Source organism: Rana temporaria, chromosome 8, assembly GCF_905171775.1.
Source record: "Rana temporaria chromosome 8, aRanTem1.1, whole genome shotgun sequence".
In the NCBI taxonomy this organism is placed as follows: Eukaryota; Metazoa; Chordata; class Amphibia; order Anura; family Ranidae; genus Rana; species Rana temporaria.
In genome coordinates this window covers 76,831,266-76,855,657 of record NC_053496.1, presented here as the reverse complement: position 1 = coordinate 76,855,657, position 24,392 = coordinate 76,831,266, and the positions used below count along the sequence as shown (strand labels likewise).

At 42.5% G+C, this 24,392-nt stretch overlaps 1 protein-coding gene across 3 annotated transcripts in view; it reads right to left on the bottom strand.

Annotated features, from left to right (window-relative positions):
• The window catches only part of PRKG1 (protein kinase cGMP-dependent 1), a 1,173,427-nt gene that overhangs the window by 54,170 nt on the left and 1,094,865 nt on the right, over window positions 1–24,392 (bottom strand). For all 3 annotated transcript variants that reach the window (XM_040362065.1, XM_040362066.1, XM_040362064.1), the window contains exon 9: window positions 14,955–15,029. In XM_040362065.1, the coding sequence (XP_040217999.1) occupies window positions 14,955–15,029 (75 nt within the window). The remainder of the gene's footprint in view (window positions 1–14,954; window positions 15,030–24,392) is intronic.

The following is a 24,392-nucleotide window of genomic DNA, read 5'->3' as shown; positions in this document are numbered from 1 at the left end:
TTTTAGAAGACTGAGTATGTGAAGTGAATTTGAGGGGACCAGAAAGGTTTTTCATGATTTCCACATAAGAATGGATAAGTCTAGGTTGATCCATCCACTTGCAGCATCCCATTCAGCCTTTCTTTAGGTGCTCTCATTAACAGTCTAAAACAAGGTTTCATTTCAGAGTTACATGGTGGCCAACCTTCAGAATGCCACTAATTTAGAATTCTTTCAATGAGTGAGTTGAGGCATTTTTGTAAATGAGCTAAAAATGTTGTAAGTGCAAGGTGGGTTTTGATTTGTGCACATACAGTAATGTCAATTACTCCGCTTAAAAACACTTTTTTTTGCATATGTATCCAAATCTGAAAGATGTTTTCATGCAGTCCTCTCTAGCATTATCTGCTTCTTTATGCTGCCACTATGCTGTGGATTCACTTTGTAGCACATACAGCTTCAAGTGCTAACAGCTTGTGTGTCTGTCCCAGAATGACTGCTTCAGCACTAGTCAGTATAAAACTCCTAAAATATCTCAATGAGCAATGTGATATATTTAGTATAACGATAATCTGGTGCCTCCCACCAGCTAACAACACTAACCGTGGTGCTAGTGGTACATATTTCCTTTAAAAGACTTTGATGTATATACATATAGACAGCATATGACCATCAGGAATTCTTTACTGAACATATGGAAAGATCATCACATGACAAGCGTCTAAGAATGAGTACCAGGAATACACATACGTGTTTCCACTAAATGGCTTTTAATTCTTTTTATAGTCCAGCTAATTTCCCCCATTTATTGTTTTTAGTTACAAATTGTCACCCTCGTGGTAGAAAATGCGTACTTTTTTGTAATAATTATCTTTAGCTTATCTAACTAAAAACTATAGGCTCAAATAATGTAAGTAAACCGAAACCAGGCAGATCTGGCAAATGATTATATAATTAGCCTATCCTCAAAATGCATCTACAGTGCATGAAAATAATTAATTGATCCCCTGCAGATTTTGTAAGTTTGCCCACTTACAAAGAAATTAAAGATCTATATATGTTATCATAGGTGTTTTTTAAATGATAGAGACAGAATATCAACCAAAAATCCAGAAAAAAAAACACGATACAAATGTTATAAATTGATTTGCAGTTCAGTGAGTAAAATAAGTATTTTTATCCCCTATCAACTAACAATAATTTTGTCTCCCACAGACTGGCTATAGTACAGCTGTAGATATGCAAAAGAAGAAAGATATGGACAGCCGCACTCCAATTTCTTAAAAAAGACGTGCCCTTTATTGGGTAAAGGAAAAATGCACTACAAGTATCAGCACACAGTGGGAAAAACAGCTGACGCGTTTCGCATTGGATATCAATGCTTAGTCATAGCTACAGTACAGCTGTAGAGTAAACTGTGCGTGTGTATGAGGCTTTGAGGTTTCTTGAAATGACTGATGCATGCGCGGTAGCTTCCAAGGCATAGGTAGGGTGAAGCAAGATGACGGCAATGGCATAAAATGTGACGAGCGCATGCTCGTCGTAGTCGATGACGTCACCGCGTTCGTGCCATTCAAAAGAACGGCGGTTCTTTTGAATCGTACGTCTGCACTCTCGGCCGGCAAGAAAATCTTGCCAGGAATCTCGTCAGGAAAAACAACGTTTTTTTCCTGACGAGAATCCTAGCCGTGTGTACAGGGCTTCAGGGTCAAATATCATCGTCAAAGATCACCAGGCTCAAAGGTCCGGATCAAATGTCGGGATTAAAGGCAAGGGTCAATGCATTTTTGGTAGGATTAAAACATTTTTTTTTTTTTTTATTTAGTAACAGTGTTAGTTTGTGTCAGTGTGTTTTAAAGGGGAGTTCCAGGCTTTTTTTTATGTTTATTAAAAGTCAGCAGCTACAAAAGGTGTAGCTGCTGGCTTTTAATAAACAGACACTCACCTGCTCCACGTTCCAGCGCCGCTCCACTTCGCCCCTCTACCCCCTCTCCGGCCGGCGCCTTCATTCCTAATGTGGGCACCTGGCTGTGACAGCTTTCGGCTTCACGGCCGGGCACTCACTGCGCATGTGCAAGCGGCGCTGCGCTCTATGAGTGTTCAGGCGATCGCCTACAGGGAGGGGCTGCCGTAGGCGATACAACGTATCACCAAAGTGGTCCCTCGGGGGGAAGGAGAAAGTGGGACAGGAAATCCCACTCCTACTGAAGCCCCCACTCCCCCCCAAAAAATGACATGCCAAATGGTTTAAGGTAGGGTAGGGTATGATAATAGCAAGAATTAAACTGCTAAAATTAAAACTATTTTGATACTTTGATAAAAAAAAATCAGTCTATGTCCATTACCAATTTACCACCAAATAAATACTCAAATTATAATTCATCTGGATACACTAAGTCAGAGGTGCCCAACCTTTTCAAGAGCGGGGGCCACTTAAGCGGCTTGGTAACCGATCGCAGGCCACAATGAGTGTAGCGGGTCGATGGCAATCCACTCAAAAGTCCATTTGTCAGCCACTCCTAAGGCCCCATACACACGAGAGGATTTATCCGCGAATACGGTCCAGCGGACCGTTTCCGCGGATAAATCCTCTTGAGGATTTCAGCGGATTTCTCTGCGATGGAGTGTACTCACCATCGCATTGAAATCCGCGCCGAAATCCTCTGGCGATGACGTGTCGCGCCGTCGCCGCGATTATGACGCGGCGACGTGCGCGACGCTGTCATATAAGGAATTCCATGCATGCGTCGAATCATTACGATGCATGCGGGGGATCCCTTCGGACGGATGGATCCGGTGAGTCTATACAGACCAGCGGATCCATCCGTTGGGATGGATTCCAGCAGATAGATTTGTTTAGCATGTCAGCAAATATTCGATCTGCTGGAATCCATCCCAGGGGAGAAATATCCGCGGAAACAGATCCGCTGGAGTGTACACACCATAGGATCCATCCGCTGAAACCCATTTGCTGGGATTTTTCAGCGGATGGATTCTATCGTGTGTATGGGGCCTAAGAGGTGAATAGAGGGTCTGATCGGGTCAGACGGAGCCTTGAGAAAGGGGCCCAAGGCTGCTTTCACACTGATGCTCTGTTTACCAGCACCACGGATTCACCTGTGGCTTTGCTGCAGGTTAGCTGCGCTTTGCCATAGACTTCTATTATATCCTGTAGGTGTGGTGCACTTTCAGAAAGCACACCAAACTCACAGGTAATAGAAGTCTATGACAGGTACCCCACAGGTGCACTGCTCTGCACCTGTTAATCAGTTGAAAGCAGCCCAGTAACCACTGCAGAACACATATGCCCATATATACACTGTGATTTTAGTAATAAACGTACCTATAATAACAGTATTCTATTCTATTCCAGAGCAGGAGGTCGCGGGCCACATCAGAGAGCTCTGCGGGCCTTATGTGGCCCCCGGGCCACTGGTTGGGCACCCCTGCACTAAGTAGTTGTGATGATATGTACAGTTTAACTAATGCGTGTCAAATTGGTAAAAGTGTGTACTGGCGTTCGGATCTGTTTTACCTTTGTCACAAGTGGAAGTCTATGCAAAAATGAAAATCCCTGCATCTATAGACACCAGGGATCTAACACTTACCTCTCTATCCCTGTAAAGAAAAAACAAGTATACATATCTTTTTGTAAGCCGATCTAACCCGCTCTGACCGGATGCCATGCTGAGCTGTAGAGGTGGGTGCAGAGTAGACGGACGACAATGGAATCCCCATAGTAAGTCTATGGGTGACGTCACTTCCCATTCATTTCACAGCCGTTTTCAGCCGTGTCCTCTGCAGAGCTTCCGCCGCTGGAGATAGGGTCAGAGCGGGTCAGATCGGCTTCCAAAAAGGTATGTATACTCATTTATTCTTTACAGGGATAGAGAAGTTAGGCCTCGTACACACGACCGGATCTGTCCGTTGGGATTTATCCATGGATTAGTTCCAGCAGACAAATCCGGTCGTGTGTACGGCCTAGCGGACATTTTTCAGAGGAGATTTCTCCAGCCGACGGTTTTCAAGCGGATAAAAAATTCTTAGCATGCTAAGAAATTTATCCGCTGGAAACCTGTCCGTTGGACTGACCCGGTCGTCTGTACAGACTCACCGGATAAGTCCAAGCGATCCCCATCCCTCGCATGCGTCGAAGTGATTCGACGCATGCGTGGAAGTATTTACCTTCCAGGGTCACGCACGTCGCCGCGTCATCGTCGCGGCGATGGCGCGGCCACGTCACCGCGTATGTTTTCCGCGGGGATTTTGATCTGATGGTGTGTACAGCCATCAGATCAAAATCGGGAGCAGAAATGTCCGCTGGAAACGGACCGGCGGACCGTTTCCAACAGATATCCTCTCGTGTGTACAGGGCCTAAGTGTTAGATCTATGGTGGCTATAGATGCAGGGATTTTAGTTTTTGCATGAAATTCCACTTTAAGGGAAGCTGTGTGCAGAAAAGCAGTGTGAGGAAACCGTGTCATTTTATTAAAATCAATGTCAAGCTTTGTACGTGTCTGTTACACTCTTGCTTGTGGTACAGTCATTAAAGCATATTTTGTGGGTAAAAATATTGTATCATATGTGATTATGTGTGAGGAGTATAGAGGGAGAAGACTCCCGTTCTATTTACTATACCCATTTAAGGTTAGTTTTATGGTTAGAGCAATTTGGCTATACCCACAATTTGGTGCAGCATGCAAAGTGCACTGCTTTTTTCGATCTTACCAAATGTATTTTTGTTTTTTTTTCGGAAAATGCCATTCAGTGATGCATATAAAAAATAAAAAGTTTATTTTTTATTTTTTTTATGCAACAAATAGAAAAACAATAATCCATAAAATGTTGAGCCTGTATCAGTCAATAAAGCCTGTTTCATACAATACCTTTGGGTGTGCTTTGGGTTTTAGAAAAACAAAAATGATTCAATGTACATAATGATTTTGATCCAACTTCTCCCCATCCACTTGTTTTGATTAGAGGACGTTATTGTCAACCTTTCAGAAGTAATTTGCAGCATTTATTGTGGTAGTGGTTTAGCAGGTCCCTGATCAGGGAAAGCAATACCAAGTACATAAAACCTGATAATTATCTTTGCTGTTTTTTTTATATACTTGTTCCTATTTTCTGAGGGAAAGTGAATGATCAAAAACAATTGTGTAAAACTTTTCAACACTGCTGATGATCTTTCAAACAACCCTGTGCTTGATTCATTAATTCTGTGTCCCCCTAAAGGACAGAATACTTGGTTGCAATATTTAATTTTGAATATATTTACATTTTAAACTTGTCTTTGTAAGGACTTTGACTGTCTAAGCAAATGTTCTTTGGCATCAGAATAAATATTTTAGGGAGGTTTCCAGGTCACTGTAAATCAGAAAAGCGTGTCGTAAACGGGAGATTTACTGTTCATGTTAAAATCTTTTTATGATTTTGTATGACCTGTTCATGTGGCCATTACTGGCACAATGTCTCTATTTTTAAATCAGAAATTACCCTTGCTAAGGACCCCTTCTCGTAAAAGTCTCTAGGGAGAGACTGTCTGAAATAACTGGACAACCTTATGCCAGGCAGTCATAAAATGATTATAATTATGGCATGTTGGTAGCGTGTCCTTGATTTAGTAAGTACAGAATATCATGTCTGTAAGACAACCATGATGAGGGTCTGACTATTATCTGAAATCCTGATGTAATACGAAATCCCTGTTACAGACATCTATAAACATTTAATCGGGGCATTTTTCGAAGGCCTATAAGTTGGCCCGCCTTCATCAAGAAAAGCAAAACTGAAGCCTCATTCACACTGGCCCTTGCGATGCAGTATCCAGATCTATAAATCTTGGGATGCAGCACAACTTTGAAGTATGGGTACCTACACACACTGGACAATTTGCAGCATCCAGAGTGTATACACCCTGAACCAGTTACCTTGGACTCTGATGCCGCGTACACATGATCATTTTTCAGCATGAAAAAAAAATGATGTTTTTAAAAACGTAATTTAAAATGATCAAGTGTGGGCTACACATCATTTTTCGGCTTCTGAAAAACGACAAAAATTTTTTGGAAAATGCGGCATTTTTTAACGTCGTTTTAAAAAATGTCGTTTTTCGGGTTGCAAAAAATGATCGTGTATGGGATAAAACGACGTTTTAAATCCGCGCATGCTCAGAAGCACTTGACACTTTGCTGGGCAAGCTTTGTCTACATGGTAACATGGAGAAAAGTTTATAAAGGCATGTAAACTAAACACAGAATTTATTTACTGAATATTATCATTATTGTATTACCTGTGTACAGGTGTGACAATTGAGTATTTTTTTGTCAGTGGTTCTTTAACGATACCTAAATATATACCCCTTTGATACAAGAGACATTAAACTGCTTGTATAAACATCCCACTGAAGACCTGTCACTGATTGAAATGTAACATTTCATTTAATTTGACATCTACTGTAGCTGAAATACTTTCTCCATTTGTTGATCTTATGTGCAGTTCAGGTGATTATACTCCGAGTGGTCAGTAACACTGGAAATACTATACTAAGATGATGTGTTTCTTTAAAAGGCTGTCTTTATATTCAACTGACAAGTATGTTCACGTTTCCATAGAAACAACAGCCCAAAATGCTTTGGTAAAATGAATATTAGCGATGTTCAGTAAACTGATTCCATCTTCATGTTTAATAGACATTGTACAATTTTATGAAACATTGTTGGAGGTAGAATAGATTAAAACAGGGAAAAAAAAAAAATCCCAACGCTAGCCATAGCCATTGACACCCATGCACTATTCAGCTTCTGAACTATTCCTTTGTTGTCTCTCTTATTTTTCCCCTGACTGATGCATTGCCAAGTTAAAACATTTGATGGCAGTGACTCTTTTGTTGTGGAATGCAGACATATTGAGGTTGAGTTGCTAAAAAAAGTAGAGGATACACTTTCACTTAAAAAAATAGTGAAGCAGGTGAAGCTAAATAAAAAATCACTTTACAAAAATATCCAAACGTATGCATAGACAATAAAAAAAAAAAGATTTTTTTTCTTGCACATAATTGGATGATTGAAGACAGCACAGCTTTACCTAATTTAATAAGAGCAAGTCCATACATTAGACATTTTTCTTTTTTGTTTAACCAGCGGGTTGGACACGAAAATGACCATGAAATATAATATTTTACCACTAGGTGTCATCCTATCCCAAGTAAATGTTGAATTGATATATATACTCCAGATACAGTTACAGCATTGTAACCTTAAAGGCAGGACCTACAAATTTTAAGGTAGAAAAGAACTGACATCCTAGCATGACGCCTCTCTTACTAAAAATCAATTTTTATAGGTACCCAATATAGAACAGAGAAATCTGTACATACATATTACAGGGATATTTTTTTTTGCATATAAAGGAGGGTTTAGGTTATTACCAAAGTGTAATTGCTCAATTTAATTATTCTCATTTTGAAAACTGTGTAAGCTGACTATACACTGTGCAAATGTGGTCCCCTGCCCAACATACGTCAAAAAAGTAATTAAAGGAGCTAGGCAGAAAATTGTTGTGTCTGAATCTGATTGGATGTAGTCATTGTTCAGGCATTTTAGCAACTGTGAGCATACAATAGCTGGCAGCAGGGATCCATCCATCTGTGTTGGATGGATACATCTGTTACTCATCTAACAGTGTATGGCCACCCTCACAGACACTACAATATGATTATTGGTCCAAGTACACTCCAGCTGCTAAACAATATTTTCAGTGAAAGAACAGATTAACACCCATGGCTTTCTAGGAAATTAATAGGCTGCTCGAGGAAGGTAACTTTAATTTGAATGTGGTGTCTACTTGTATTTGTTTTCTATTAACAGCTTGAGTATCTGCCTCTGATCCCTCTTCATTACTAGGGACATTTTTCAGTTTCTAGAGCTGTGATAGTTTGACTGACAATTACTCACTCATGTAATACTGCACTATAATGCATTCTATATCATTTTTGATTGAACTTTTTTTGGGTGGAATTAAATAACCACTTTTTATATTTTTTACTATAAAAAGGAAAAAAGACCAACATTTTTTTGCCCTACATTCTGTTATAAAACATATCCATAAAAAAAAAAACAGAACAGTATGAAAACCACCAAAATAAGGGCCCTTTCACACATATGGACAAACGGTCCGTTTACGGACTTGTAATGTATCCCTATGGGATTGCAGACGTTAGCGGATGATGCATCCGCTAACGTCAGCAACCATCCGCGTCCGCAAAGATCCACTTTTGCGGACGGAAGAAAACCCTATTTTTCTTCCGTCCGGCGGAACGGATCGGATAAATACGGACACACGGTCCGTATTCATCCGATTCCCCATAGGGGAGAGCGGAGGAGAGACAGGGCGGTCTCTGCACAGTGTGCAGGGACCGCCCTGTCCGCTGACAGCTCAGCGGGGATTTACGGAGGAATCCCCGCTGAGCCAAACAGGCTAACGGAGCGGATCAATTACGGATCCGCTCCGTGTGAAAGAGCCCTAAGACAAAAGGTGTAATTTTTGTTGCCCAAAATTTTGGGGAAATTAAGAAACATACGGCTATTGAGGTAGTTAACACATGGAGATTGGTAATGGTGCACTATATAAATATTTAATGTAGAGATCATGCGCGGAGGAGTAGGTGAAGGAGGTAATGTGCATATCACCAGCAGCGGTGCGTCCATAGTGGGCACAGGAGCGCCGCCCCCTCTCTCCCCTGTGCCGTCACTCAAGTCTACAATACATAGATTCATGCATTGCATGAAACTTTATATTTTCGACGGCGCCGCCCACTATTCAGATGATCGGCCCCCTGGTGAGCGCCGGCCATCTGAATTACAGCAGTTTGTTGGTTTTTGGAAGTGTCTATCAGAGTCAGCGGCCTGTTGGCACTAATCGGCTTCCAAATAGTTAACCAGGGGGCGGTTTTTGAGGGGGCAAACTGGCGGCAATTGATGGGCACAGTAGCGACAATTGATGGGCACAGTGGTGACAATTGATGGGCACAGTGGCGACAATTGATGGCTTGGCACAGTGGCTGTGTTTGGCATGGCACAGTGGCTGCGTTTGGCACAGTGGCGACAATCGATGGCATGGCACAGTGGCGACAATTGATGGGCACAGTGGTGACAATTGATGGGCACAGTGGCTGCGTTTGATGGCACAGTGGTGACAATTGATGGGCACAGTGGTGACAATTTATGAGCACAGTGGCTGCGTTTGATGGCACAGTGACGACAATTGATGGGCACAGTGGCTGCATTTGATGGGCACAGTGGCTGCATTTGATGGGCACAGTGGCTGTGTTTGATGGGCACAGTGGCTGCGTTTGATGGGCACAGTGGCTGCGTTTGATGGGCACAGTGGCTGCGTTTGATGGGCACAGTGGCTGCGTTTGATGGGCACAGTGGTGGCAATTGATGGGCACAGTAGCTGCGTTTGATGAGCACAGTGAGGCTGCAATTGATGTGGTTTTTTTTTTCGTTTGTTTGAGCCCCCCAAAAATTTTGAGCACCAGCCGTCACTGCATATCACATACAGTGTAACAGGATTTTAGATAACGGGGGTAATGGCATACTTTTTTGGCGGTCATTTTGGTAGAGTGCCACCTCATTTTAGGTCCTAAGTCACTGTATGCAAACATATGGATGAATATCTACTTCCCATACCGGCCGCAGAAGATCTTCCCACTGGAGAAACCACAGCATGCAGTGGGTTAGCAGGCATTGCACACACCTGGAATTGTGGAATACATGCAGAGTGGCATTTCAACAAATGTGCCTCTGGAAAGGTAAGTATAGGTCCTTATTTACTACATGTATTTTTTTACATACAAAGTGACTCTGTGCTAACAGAGTCCCTTTGAGGGCTTGACTGTCTTTGACTTAAACCATTTGCCATCCCTCTATACAGGGCAGAGGAATCACAGTTGGTAGAGAAGTTTTAAAGTGGTGGCCCTATGAACAATGTGAAATTATAGTGGTTATAAAGGCTGAAGTTTTTTTCTTACCTTCATGCATTCTATGCATGAAAATAAAAAACCTTTTGTGTGCAGCATCCCCTCTCTTATTCTTACCTGAGCCCCATCTCCATCCAACGATGTGCACAAGACCAGCGGCTCTCCTGGGTCTCTCCCTCCTCATTGGCTAAGACACAGCAGTGGGAACCATTGGCTTAGGATTAAGCATGCACGATTGCCTCCATAGCCAGCAACTTGCTATGGGACACTCGGCAAGGGGGAGGGGCCAGGAGTGACAATGTGGGACCAAAAAAGAGAGGGCCCTTTCTCATGAAGAAACTTCTGGAATTAAACCCCTATTTAAAATATGACTTTTATGTCTGATGACAGACTTCACAAAAAGTAGCCATCCCAGGCTGTTCGCATAGATTGAAAGACATACTCAAGAGATGCCCGACTAAAAAAAAAATGCCAAGTAGCATGACAAACAAATCAATCCTTGGGACAAAAGATACTAATGATCCCACAGAGCATCTGTCGGGATTCTTAAAAGGTCAATGTTCCGCATATGCCTGAGCCAGTCTAGAGCAATAGGGATAGCCTGAATGCCTACAATCTCAATCCTGAAAAGCAGTTGAGGAATAAATTCAGGAAGGAGAGGAAGGGTATCGTTCAGGGTGTACTGATTCCATTTACCAACCAGAACATCCACTGTTTCTACAAGAGGATCCCTGTACCCAAGGACAAACCTGTCCAGTTTGTTACTGGGTGTGGAAGCATGGAAGTCCATATCAGAAATTCCTCACCTGCAACATCTGGTCCTAGAACACCTCCAGGTGTGACACAAATCCCCCAGGTCCAAGCCCTGCCAGCTAAGGAAATCCACCTGCCATATGTCTACAATGAGGAAGTATACCACGGAAAAGGTGAGACTGTGACATTCTTCCCCGTACAAGCTTAGAAATACCTGTTTTGCCATGGAGAGCCTACTGATGCTTCCCACGTGATTGATATTTGCCACCATCATGGTGATGTCTGGCTAGATACCAATCAGATTTTCCCACAGGATGGTCCAATGCTGCAGAAACAGCCAAATAACCCAAGGTATCAGAATTTTGATCAGTAGATGAGACTTTGTTAGACTAAGCCCCCCCCCCCCTCCCCATCCTCCTACATCCACAAGGTGCCTAGGATACACTTCCTTGCTTTCCTTCTCCAGATTGATAGGCTGAAATCTGTTGTGAGGATCTTCCAGAGGATGGTTAAGATGTAATTTCTCAAATCCAGAGCCATCTTCTTGAGCAAGTTCTTGGTGCCAAACAAATTAATCTATCCAGGGACCCTGAGTGACTTGGTCCTCTATGATAGTAGAGGTCTGGAGTAAAACTGAACAAATATAACTACCAGAAAGGAGGCTACAATCAGGCACAGGACTCTCATGTAAAAGTATAACCTCAGGCGACTCCTGGACTGGAGAGTTCAAATTTGGTATCAGAGGGTATGACATTTCTCCTATGAAAGAAAAACTCTGGCATGGGCTTTGTCCAGGTCTAGGCCCATACTCCAAATAATGAGTTGATTCTAGCAATGATTTCTGAGGTTCAGGATGCCTCCAAACTGCTGCAACTTCTGGACAGTCAAAGAAAATTCCACCTTTGTGTATGGAAACAGTGAACTGTGTGTATGGGAACCGCTGTAGTAAAGTCCCTGAAATTGTTGCACCACAGAAACTGGGGAAAGAGAACTTTGATCAAGAGGATCTGAGATGGCTTGGTGGAGATCAGTTTATCTTTTAGTGACAAAAAGTTGAAGGTAAGAAAGCTGAAGAAAAAGAAGAAAGCAATACTTTTTCTTAACAGCCACAAGCGGGAACACTCAGCAGTCTATTCATTAGGCTTTTTCCGCTGAGAAAGATGGGCGCTTGTGCCGATGGTAGCATCACAGAAAAATAGTGTCTGAGACATTGTACCTCAATGACCATGTGAAATAAATGCTTCTTTACAAGAATACCACAGTACTGCACCTTGAGTGAAGTGCACATGTATGAATACTGACAGGAGAACCATGTGATAACAAAACAGGAAGCTTTTAGCTGCTGAGAAAAAAATGAAATAAAAAACACAGCCTTATGTTTACTTGTATTATGTAAGCAAGGCAGTAGAGTACGACTCTCTATTAGCTAGTTAACCAGCTAACCATAGATTTTTATTTGTACCGTAGTAAAAAACATAAAACTCTGTGGTTAATAAAACCACCAAAAGAAAAATCATTTTGGTAGAGTGTTGCATGATGAGGTAATTGTCAATCAAACTATCAGCACTGAAAATGACCTGTTAATGAGAAGGTATTACAGGCTGGTGGAAAGTCAAGTGGTTAAAGAGTAAAAGCTAATTTGATTTACATCCTTGTGCATTTAGGACTTTATTGCCAGGCTGTTTATTAACTATCAGTGGACCTTAATGGGTTAATGAAGTGGTAAGAAAGCCATGTTAGAGGTCGAGGTTAGAAAAGCCAGTGGGAACCTATAATGATGTTGACATGCTGTGACCCATTATATATAATTATGCTCCTGGTAACACCTCACGGTTTGCTGTAAGGAACTATTTATTACTGCTGTAAAGCATCACAAATTACATTCTGTTTAGTATTGTAATGACACAAATATGCAAGAGGTTTATTTAACAGTTTTACTAACTTTTCTTATTACACATTATCTCTACATTATTATATCCTTCTATTAATTTCCATTTCTGTATTACTTCAAAAAGTGTTTCTTGCCAGTTCAGTTAATACTGACACTCTAATTAAGGCATCTTCTACAGATCACTTTCCAATTATGATTTTTTCTAAGTGCTGATGTGCCTAGCGGGGTGAAGGGATCTACACAGCACAATTAAAACTAAGTGGCTTCAGCACTTAGGATAAAAACTTAAAGAGCAGAATAAGTGATATAGTGAGATAACATAATGGAAAGTGCTCAGAAAGTTAATTCAGGAACACATATCCTTTCTATATATTCTCCTCAACAAATGTGAACATTTTTTATTTATTGTGTATGGCTCTCAAATAGATGGTAATAGTTATCATATCGCCTAATACAATTGTGATAAAATGCCTGTTGTTGACTTATTCTGCTCAAAGTTGGTACATATTACTCAAAATAGGGAATCTGTATTTCTGTTGATACAAAAGCACCATCTTAATGGTGTTCATTTCTGTTTGTAATGCAGCATGCTTCACTCTTCAGATGAGTGACTAGTGTTGGAGGTTTGTGGAGAAAATGCCAATGGTTTGGAACAGGGGTCTCCATACTTTCTAAACAAAGGGCCAGATTACTGTTCTTCAGACTTAACGGGGGCCGGACTGTGGCCATCGGGAGCAGAAAAGGTCCCGATTATCAGTGGGAATAAACAATGCCCATCTTTAGTGTCAGTGGGAGGAATCATGCCCCATCATTGGTGTCATTAAGCCCCATTGCTGGTGTCATTGGGAGAAATTGTGTCCCATTGTTAGTGTTATTGCGAGGAAGTGTGTCCCATCGTTTGTCTCATTGGGAGGAATTGTGCACCATCATTGGTGTCAGTGGGTCGAATTATGTCCCATTGTTGGTATTAGTGTTTGAAAATAGTGTCCCAAGGGCCGGATCAAAGCAAGCAAAGGTTCGCATCTGGCCCCCGGGCCGCAGTTTGGAGACCACTGGTTTGGAAGAACAAGGTAAGGTACACCCTAAAATTAACACTATACACAGAAAGGTGTTGGTTTACTAAAACTGGTGCACTCAGAATCTGGTACAGCTGTGCATGGTAGCCAATCAACTTATAATCTTAGTTAGTTCAAATGAGTTTTGGCAATAAAACCTGAAAGCCGATTGGTTTCTATGCAGAAGTGTGCCTTATTTTACACTCTCCAGCTAAACAAACCCCAAAGTGATAGTGTCTGCGTATACCCCACCCCAAACTATTTGGAACTTGCCTTTTTAGAGTTCCCCCATTGCTCTCTTTTTCATTGCAACAGCCACCAATTTACCCTGTGTTTGCTGGTACTCTGTTGTGTGATATTGTTTGTGCTTAGCAATTGGCCTCTTGACCCAAGCTTTGCATCATGGGAGGAGGTCACATGCTCCCCCACAACCAGAAGCATTGAATATTTCACAGTGGCAGCCATATAAGGAATAGTTGGGAAACACTGGAGAGGTGAGTATAAATTGGTCAGCAGTTGGGCTTTACACTGACCCTGCAAAGCAACAGTTTCTCTTTAGGCATATATGTACCTAATACATTCCATTTATTTGTATGCTACAGAATAAAGATTTAAAAACCATCAGTTTCTAACTTGTGGATTGCTACAAATAAAATTTTAATGGCTCTGAATGCAAATATTGCATGATTGTGAATTAATGATGATCTATTTGGTTTCAGCTTCAAACATGAACATGTTTTATTTTCTCCCAATAGCTGTTTTGGCCAGATTGTTTAAGAGGTTATTTAGGTGACCTTTTAGATCCTTGAATTAATCATTCAAGCATCTCTACCTAATCATTAATTAGGTTGAGAAATATAAAGCTTTCATAATGAAGCCTACACAAGTAAAGTAATTAACCACCAGCTATTTTGATTCTTGCATAAACTTGATCTAAATTTTTTTTGTCAGCTTGTGTCAAGAATGTATAACTTCTTACTGTTGCATCTATTTGAAACCGCCAACCAGCAGCTCAACCAGCCAATTGAAAAATAAAAATTCAATTTCTGTTAAGCACACCATGCCAATGAGTGTCTAATAAAAAACAAAATCTTAGTTAGAAGGATGAGAGTCTGCAGTATATGATATTGTCGGATACTTTTGCAAGACAACGTAGACTTGTTTTCAGCTTACGCTTGGCAAAACATTGACACTTTTTGACCAGCTTGGTTCCACAGGTTATTGCATATCACTGATGTTAAAAATACTTTTACGTCCAATACTGAACCATGCCATCAAATGATATTTACTTACTTTGCTTTAGCCTCTGCATCTTCATATGCCTTGTTGGAGACATCATCTAAACCCCCAATCAAGTGTTTGAAAGAACTGTAAGAAATACAAAGTATAGTTAGCAATACGTATCAATTAAATAATAAACGAAAAATTGCGCTAACCTAAACCAATATTATTATGTGGCAATATTGAACCAGAAGGCTGCAGTAAATGGTGTAGACACACATAAAGTACAAAATAGGAAAAAACTGCGCCAACACAAATCAACTAGCACTCATGCTAGGTAAATGGTGACATAAATAAACATATAAATCAATCATGTGCAAAATGTCCCAATAGGTAATAAATCTTGTTGGTGTCAACATCTGAAACGAACAGCACCCCAGTGAGAACCGCCACCACATGGAAAGCCTCTTACCAGAATGACAAATATAAACAGCCCCAAAGAGTTATGGTCTCCGTCCGTGGGTTAAACACAGGATCCAGAAGCCCCAGGAATGGATCATCCAACGAGGGATCGCTACCTCAAGATGGCAGTGAAAAGCAGGCATATCAATGAATCCATAACATCCAGCGGGATGGCTCCTGGGAATAAAGACAGCTGCAGGTGGAATTTCCAGCCAACCAGCAGTGGGAAACACTGTGTCTCTGATCCAAGATGGAGAGCTGTGCTGTCAGGACTAGCATGGAATCCAGGCAACAAGAAGTGACATCAGAGTGGGCGGGACATGTTTTGGAGCATCGATGTTCCAAAACATGTCCCGCCCACTCTGATGTCACTATCTTTGGGGCTGTTTATATTTGTCATTCCGGTAAGAGGCTTTCCATGTGGTGGCGGTTCTCACGGATGTTATAACGTTCACTGTGGTGCTGTTCGTTTCAGATGTTGAAACCAACAAGATTTATTACCTATTGGGACATTTTGCCCATGATTGATTTATATGTTTATTTATGTCACCATTTACCTAGCATGAGTGCTAGTTGATTTGTGTTGGCACAATTTTTTCCTCTTGCGTATCGATTAAAGCTAAACATACAGCAATGAATCAAGATATATAGGTTATCAGGTATTTATTGTTCATTCTGTTCTAAGCCAACCTGGATATAAAAAGATTTGCAAAACTCTCATGCTACACTAATTAGTTTAGACATGTCTCCAGCATGTTAGTCTATTTGCAAGATATCCAGGAAACAAGTAATTTAACCCGGCAGCACTTGGTGTTGCTTGACTTACATCCTCATTAAATATTTTTATTTTCTTCATTACAATCATACACTTATGACTCTAAATATATATTTTTTACTATAGTCATTTCCAATTCCTATAACTACTTTGGGAAAACAAAAGCATAAATCTGATGAATGTTACTTTCTGTCAGGGCAGACAAGGCAGCAAATGTGATAAGTCACTGCAGACAGTGGCTTCCCAGTAGTATTCATTTAAGCGTATATTGCATTTATAAATTCCTTTTGACAAAATGTCACGGTGTGGTGCGTTTCAATGATCTAAAAGTCCAAATAATGTGAAGTGTTTCATGAAAGGCAAACAGCATGTGTATTAGTCTAAAACAGCGTGCTTCCCATTTCTTTATATGACTCTTCTCTATGCAACATGCCAGTCCGAACACACTAAGAAGCTGGTTTATTAAACAAAGATAAGCCTTAAAGTTAATAATTAATAAAGCTTTTCCACTGCGATAAGTAGTGGAGATGAAGTTCTACACTTCTCAATGCAGCACAGTGAGATACGAATGGCTAATTAGGTGCTTTTATCACATCTTATTAAACTGGCAGTTGGTATTCCATATCTCCACCATCCCTTGCTGTAAAATATCTCCTTCCCTGCATTGCTAGCATAAGGGGGGGGGGGGGGGAGAGAGAAAGAAAAGAAGAGAACCAATGCAAAGTCAAAATTAAGCAAAATTACTTCCTCATTTTCCAGGCTCAGCAAAATACAAAGTACTGTAATTATAAGTGCCCATTCACACCTAGGCGTACATACGCCTGAAGCGCGACGCTCGTGCCGCTGGAGGGGCGAATTTACATTGATGTCTATGAGATGGTTCACATCTCACGCCGAAACGCTGTACGCCTGCCGCCTGAAAACAAGTCCCGGACCCTTTTTTCAGGCGGCGTTCGGCATAGACATCAATGTAAAATGATTTGTAAAAAAAAAAAAAGTTTACAAATCGCGGCAAAATACGCAGCGTACGCCGCATTATAGTGTGAATGCAGCCCAAGGGAGTAGGGACCATGTTTTCCTACTTTTTTTTTTTTTACTGAGAAGTAGATGAGCCCCTGATTTTAGGAGATTACAGGCACCTAACTACATACAGTATGGAATTTTTTAATGAGAATTTTTTTATGAGAATTTTTACATTTAACCACTTCGCATCCAGGCCAATTCTGACACTTCGCTCCTACATGTAAAAATCAATTATTATTTTTTTTCTAGAAAATTACATAGAACCCCCAGACACTATATATGTTTTTTTTAGCAGAGACCCTAGAGAATACAATGGCGGTCATTGCATTTTTATCTTGCACAGTATTTGCGCAGCAATTTTTCATGCTTTAAAAATAAAAGTTAGCCCAATTTTTTTGCATAATGTGAAAGATGAAGTTACACAGAGTAAATAGATACCCAACATGTCATGCTTCAAAATTGCACACGCTCGTGGAATGGCGCCAAACTCCGGTACTTAAAAATCCCCATAGGCGACACTTTAACATTTTTTACTGGTTACATGTTTTGAGTTACAGAGGAGGTCTAGGGCTAGAATGATTGCTCTTGCTCTAATGTTTGCGGCGACACCTCACATGTGTGAACAGACACATTTTCTCACCGCTCCAGGTGAGCCCCGTGAGCAATCAAGGGCTGTTGAACCACCAAGGTGCTGGCAATGCTGATGATAGCACAATAGAAGAACGAAAACTGGATAGCCGCACTCCAAATCACTTAAAAAAGTTGTCTTTATTTTTCAACTGTACACACAGTCACTGCAACCAACAAAACACAGTATGGCCGATGCGTTTCGCACTTACAGTTAGTGCTTAGTCATGGCTAAGCACTAACTGTAAGTGCGAAACGTGTCGGCCATTCTGTGTTTTGTTGGTTGCAGTGACTGTGTGTACAGTTGAAAAATAAAGACAACTTTTTTAAGTGATTTGGAGTGCGGCTATCCAGTTTTCGTTCTTCTATTGTGCTACCTCACATGTGTGGTTTGAACACTGTTTTCATATGTGGGCTGGACCTACGTATTCGTTCGCTTCTGCGTGCGAGCACACAGGGACTGGGGCACTTTAAAAAAAATGATTGTTAATTTTACTTAAACATTTTTATTTTGACACTTTAAAAAAAATGAATCACTTTTATTCCTAATACAAGGAATGTAAACATCCTTGTAATAGGAATATGACATGACCTCTTTACAGTTAAATGTGGGGTCAATAAGACCCCACATCTCACCACTAGGCTGGAAATCCTAAAACAAAAAAGGAGAATATAAGAAGAAAATAATTTACTATACTGTCAGTGGGTTATTCCTGGTAGATTAACAGGTATTCTATAGTATGTGTCAATCAATTTGACCTCTTTACTGTTTTTTCGGGATAAAGGATAGACTTTTATGAGGCAGGTAAACCCCCCCCACACACACACACACACATACTGGTGCTGTGAGACTAAACTATATAGGCTTCTATAAGCTTATTAGGTGTGCCTGGGTATTCCAATATTTCTGTGTTTGCAGTGATTCACTTTTTCATTTAAAAAGATTCTTGTTTAGAAAATAACGGATTATGAGAATGGGACAAAAAATAAGTTGTTTGTGAATAACTTTCAGTTCATTACTGACAGCTTTGCTCTTTGGGTGAATTTTTAATCTTCCTTATCTATATCGAACATACCATTCTACTGTATATCTAACATACAATTGCATAGTTAATTCATTTATCAATTTGTTGGAAATCTTAAATTTTTTTGTGACTGCACTGGTGAAATCTAATGATAAAAAGTTTTTTCATATGCATTGCGCTCTGTATTGTAACTAATTAGGTCATGCATAAGCCACAGGCTTGTATTTATATCTGTTAAGTTATCTAAACAGTCTATTATATTGCAGTGTTTAGAAGCTGTATTAAACCCAAAGGCAAACCTTTATTAATTCGCAGCTCACTAGTTCTTAGGTGTGATGGCTACATTTTTTTTATGCCTTTTTTCTTAAATTTTCTGATCCAGCCAACAAGTCAGTTTGTTTTCAAAACCACAAGCTTTTCAGCAGAATGTATCAGTTTACATGGATTAGACAAACCAATTAACACTAGCAGGGGTGTATAAAACAATTGGCTTGTATTCATTCAGCTATAGCGGATTATAAAGTAAAGCTTGCCTTCAGTTTGTCAGTGTGTTTAAATCTGCTAATACATTTAACACTACTCTCCCCCACCCTGACAATGCTGATATCTTCTGTGCCTATTGTGCTCATTCCTGGAAATAAGATTAGAGATATTTTGGATAGATTCTGGTGTCTCTTCCACATCCTTTGGATAGGAGTAACAGGTGCGAAAAAATTGGTCTTTGGGTGTCGGTGGCGCCTTCACACTGTAACCCTATAAGAGTTACTCTTGATGAAAGCAAAAATTGGCCTTACTGTCAAAAATGTAAATGATATGCACCTATATACAAGTAATGGCTGTGCATTATCAAGGAACAAGTGGCAGATGTGTTCAAATAACTCAGCTGACTCCTCCATGCCTGATGCTGGGGCTATGGCAGAAATAGCTGTGGACAAAGAGGCAAGTTTAGCCACTCTGGCAGCTGCAGTGGACTCTGCACCAGTCTCTGCTTGGGTGACAGAGGATGAGGAAGATGAGGATAGTTAAGTAAGCCAGTCCACCACCTCCTCTGCATGCTGTGGTTGGATAGACTGGGCAATATCACTAAACAGAGGAAATGATGCCCTGGCTGAGGACTGACCACATCCACCTTTGCCTATAGACACATATGCTGCTGTCCCCATCACAGTGCCATGGGAAGGTCTACCTTGGTGTCCTCCCAGACGTGATGGGAAGGGGTGCTTATTAATTTTTTTTTTATATATAGATGTGGAAATGTGTTAGTGGATGCACTTTAATCAATTGAAAGTGGTGTTTGGTGCACTTTAACTTGAGTACTAACGACACAGACACACTCCACTGATACACCATAATATACTGCAGTAAACTGCACTGATGCACTGCAGTATACTGCGTCAAACTTAAAGGAACGCACCGACCTATACTGCATTATACGGAAGGTAACGCACTGCAATATACAATGTTAAACCGTTATTCACGCACTTAACTATATTGCGTTAAATGGAAGATAACGCACCGAAATATATACGACATTAAACTTGCAGTAACGCACTAAAATATACAGTGTTAAGCGTGCAGTAATGCACAGACATGTACTGCGTTAAACGGCATGTAACACACTGAAATATACTGCATTACGCATGCACTAATGCACAGAAATGTACTGCGTTTAATGACACGTAACGCACTGAAACATACAGCATTAAGCGTGCAGTAATGCACTGACATGTAACTTGCAGTAACGCAATTAAATATACTGTGTTAAATGGTCACTACACTCACACTGGCTGAACTCTCCCTACATTCACACAAAAGATACATGGTGGTCGCACTACGCTTACACTGAACTATCCCTAGATTCCCACTAAACTGATATTCTACACTGACAATAGAATCAGAATAGCACACTAACTGTCTAATAGCACTGAAAGTTAGCAGAGCCCTGTTCAATCCAGTGGTGGGCCTTTCTTCTTGGGGGTGGCAAACATCCAGCACAACCCCCTCTGTGGGCAGTGCGGCAATGATGCACCCCCCGCACCAGGGATGGCCACGGGGCTCGCTGCACTGTCAGCCAGCGTCCCCCCTGGGAGGTCCGGCACTCACTATGCGGCGGGCTGTGTGCTCCTTTCCTCTCCTGCTGTGTCCTCCGGGCAGCGGCAGCTGCGGGTCTGGCTCCAGCGTGTCTTCTCTTCCACAGCACTAGGCATCCAATAGGATCGCCTGGCACTTTGGCCATTCAGGAAACCATTGGCCTGCCTCCTGATTGACATGGAGTAAATGTAGTGTGAAAATGGCAAAAATGTATTTGCTATGGTCACACAATTGGGCGCACTCTCTGAATCAATGCACCCAAAGTCCTGAAAGGGGCCAAGCACATTGATGGGGTGGGGGGCGGAAGTGTCAGGGGGGGCAGCTCCCATTGTTCAATCTCTCTCCTTGCCGATTTCACACTGAAAATGGCCGCTATTGAAAGAATACCTTTATAATGTTGGGACCAACAGCCATGATTGGATAGAGTCGTCATGACAGCGTCCAATCATGGCTCTGACAGTGCTCTGTTGGCTGAAGCAATGAAAGCTTTGCCTAATCAGGGCTTTCAACGCACTGAGCGGTGACTCAGTGCATTGTGGTCGTTCAGCGGGCCGAAGAAACGGTCTAACACCCTGATAATTCGTTTGTCCGGCAAACAGCCAATGTTCGACCCGAACTCATGTTCGGGCTGAACCATTCGCCCATCCCTAATTAGAACATTGCCGTGCAGGTTAAAAATAAATAAAAAAATCGCTGACGGTTTACTACTGCTTTAATTATAGTGGCACTGTTTACCCTTTTCCCACCAATATCACTCACTATATGTGATCAGTCATAGCAACTGTTACACTATATAATCCATCACTGACTATTCTCACCAGGGCCATCTTTATTGCAGGGCAAAATGGTCATCTGCCCAGGGCCCTGTCATTGTTCGGGGGACCCCAGGCCCCGCCCCTTATGGCTTGCCCTGCCTGCCGGAGTTCGGCCACCTCCGGTGCTGGTCTAATGCTGGCTGCTTGCCTACTGTCACTTGAAAATAAAGGAGCGCTGCTTCTGTATTTACAAGTGACCGCACTCCTCTCCTGGCAACCACCCAGATCCCTCAGGTGTACACTGATCTCTGAGAGCAGAGGAGGAAAGTGGTCTGGAATCTCCACAGGGAAAGCTGCTTCTTAAGCCTGCACGGACATTGGACATGCTATGAGGGGTGGCAAACATCCAGCACAACCCCCTCTGTGGGCAGTGCGGCAATGATGCACCCCCCGCACCAGGGATGGCCACGGGGCTCGCTGCACTGTCAGCCAGCGTCCCCCCTGGGAGGTCCGGCACTCACTATGCGGCGGGCTGTGTGCTCCTTTCCTCTCCTGCTGTGTCCTCCGGGCAGCGGCAGCTGCGGGTCTGGCTCCAGCGTGTCTTCTCTTCCACAGCACTAGGCATCCAATAGGATCGCCTGGCACTTTGGCCATTCAGGAAACCATTGGCCTGCCTCCTGATTGACATGGAGTAAATGTAGTGTGAAAATGGCAAAAATGTATTTGCTATGGTCACACAATTGGGCGCACTCTCTGAATCAATGCACCCAAAGTCCTGAAAGGGGCCAAGCACATTGATGGGGTGGGGGGCGGAAGTGTCAGGGGGGGCAGCTCCCATTGTTCAATCTCTCTCCTTGCCGATTTCACACTGAAAATGGCCGCTATTGAAAGAATACCTTTATAATGTTGGGACCAACAGCCATGATTGGATAGAGTCGTCATGACAGCGTCCAATCATGGCTCTGACAGTGCTCTGTTGGCTGAAGCAATGAAAGCTTTGCCTAATCAGGGCTTTCAACGCACTGAGCGGTGACTCAGTGCATTGTGGTCGTTCAGCGGGCCGAAGAAACGGTCTAACACCCTGATAATTCGTTTGTCCGGCAAACAGCCAATGTTCGACCCGAACTCATGTTCGGGCTGAACCATTCGCCCATCCCTAATTAGAACATTGCCGTGCAGGTTAAAAATAAATAAAAAAATCGCTGACGGTTTACTACTGCTTTAATTATAGTGGCACTGTTTACCCTTTTCCCACCAATATCACTCACTATATGTGATCAGTCATAGCAACTGTTACACTATATAATCCATCACTGACTATTCTCACCAGGGCCATCTTTATTGCAGGGCAAAATGGTCATCTGCCCAGGGCCCTGTCATTGTTCGGGGGACCCCAGGCCCCGCCCCTTATGGCTTGCCCTGCCTGCCGGAGTTCGGCCACCTCCGGTGCTGGTCTAATGCTGGCTGCTTGCCTACTGTCACTTGAAAATAAAGGAGCGCTGCTTCTGTATTTACAAGTGACCGCACTCCTCTCCTGGCAACCACCCAGATCCCTCAGGTGTACACTGATCTCTGAGAGCAGAGGAGGAAAGTGGTCTGGAATCTCCACAGGGAAAGCTGCTTCTTAAGCCTGCACGGACATTGGACATGCTATGAGGGGTGGCAAACATCCAGCACAACCCCCTCTGTGGGCAGTGCGGCAATGATGCACCCCCCGCACCAGGGATGGCCACGGGGCTCGCTGCACTGTCAGCCAGCGTCCCCCCTGGGAGGTCCGGCACTCACTATGCGGCGGGCTGTGTGCTCCTTTCCTCTCCTGCTGTGTCCTCCGGGCAGCGGCAGCTGCGGGTCTGGCTCCAGCGTGTCTTCTCTTCCACAGCACTAGGCATCCAATAGGATCGCCTGGCACTTTGGCCATTCAGGAAACCATTGGCCTGCCTCCTGATTGACATGGAGTAAATGTAGTGTGAAAATGGCAAAAATGTATTTGCTATGGTCACACAATTGGGCGCACTCTCTGAATCAATGCACCCAAAGTCCTGAAAGGGGCCAAGCACATTGATGGGGTGGGGGGCGGAAGTGTCAGGGGGGGCAGCTCCCATTGTTCAATCTCTCTCCTTGCCGATTTCACACTGAAAATGGCCGCTATTGAAAGAATACCTTTATAATGTTGGGACCAACAGCCATGATTGGATAGAGTCGTCATGACAGCGTCCAATCATGGCTCTGACAGTGCTCTGTTGGCTGAAGCAATGAAAGCTTTGCCTAATCAGGGCTTTCAACGCACTGAGCGGTGACTCAGTGCATTGTGGTCGTTCAGCGGGCCGAAGAAACGGTCTAACACCCTGATAATTCGTTTGTCCGGCAAACAGCCAATGTTCGACCCGAACTCATGTTCGGGCTGAACCATTCGCCCATCCCTAATTAGAACATTGCCGTGCAGGTTAAAAATAAATAAAAAAATCGCTGACGGTTTACTACTGCTTTAATTATAGTGGCACTGTTTACCCTTTTCCCACCAATATCACTCACTATATGTGATCAGTCATAGCAACTGTTACACTATATAATCCATCACTGACTATTCTCACCAGGGCCATCTTTATTGCAGGGCAAAATGGTCATCTGCCCAGGGCCCTGTCATTGTTCGGGGGACCCCAGGCCCCGCCCCTTATGGCTTGCCCTGCCTGCCGGAGTTCGGCCACCTCTGGTGCTGGTCTAATGCTGACTGCTTGCCTACTGTCACTTGAAA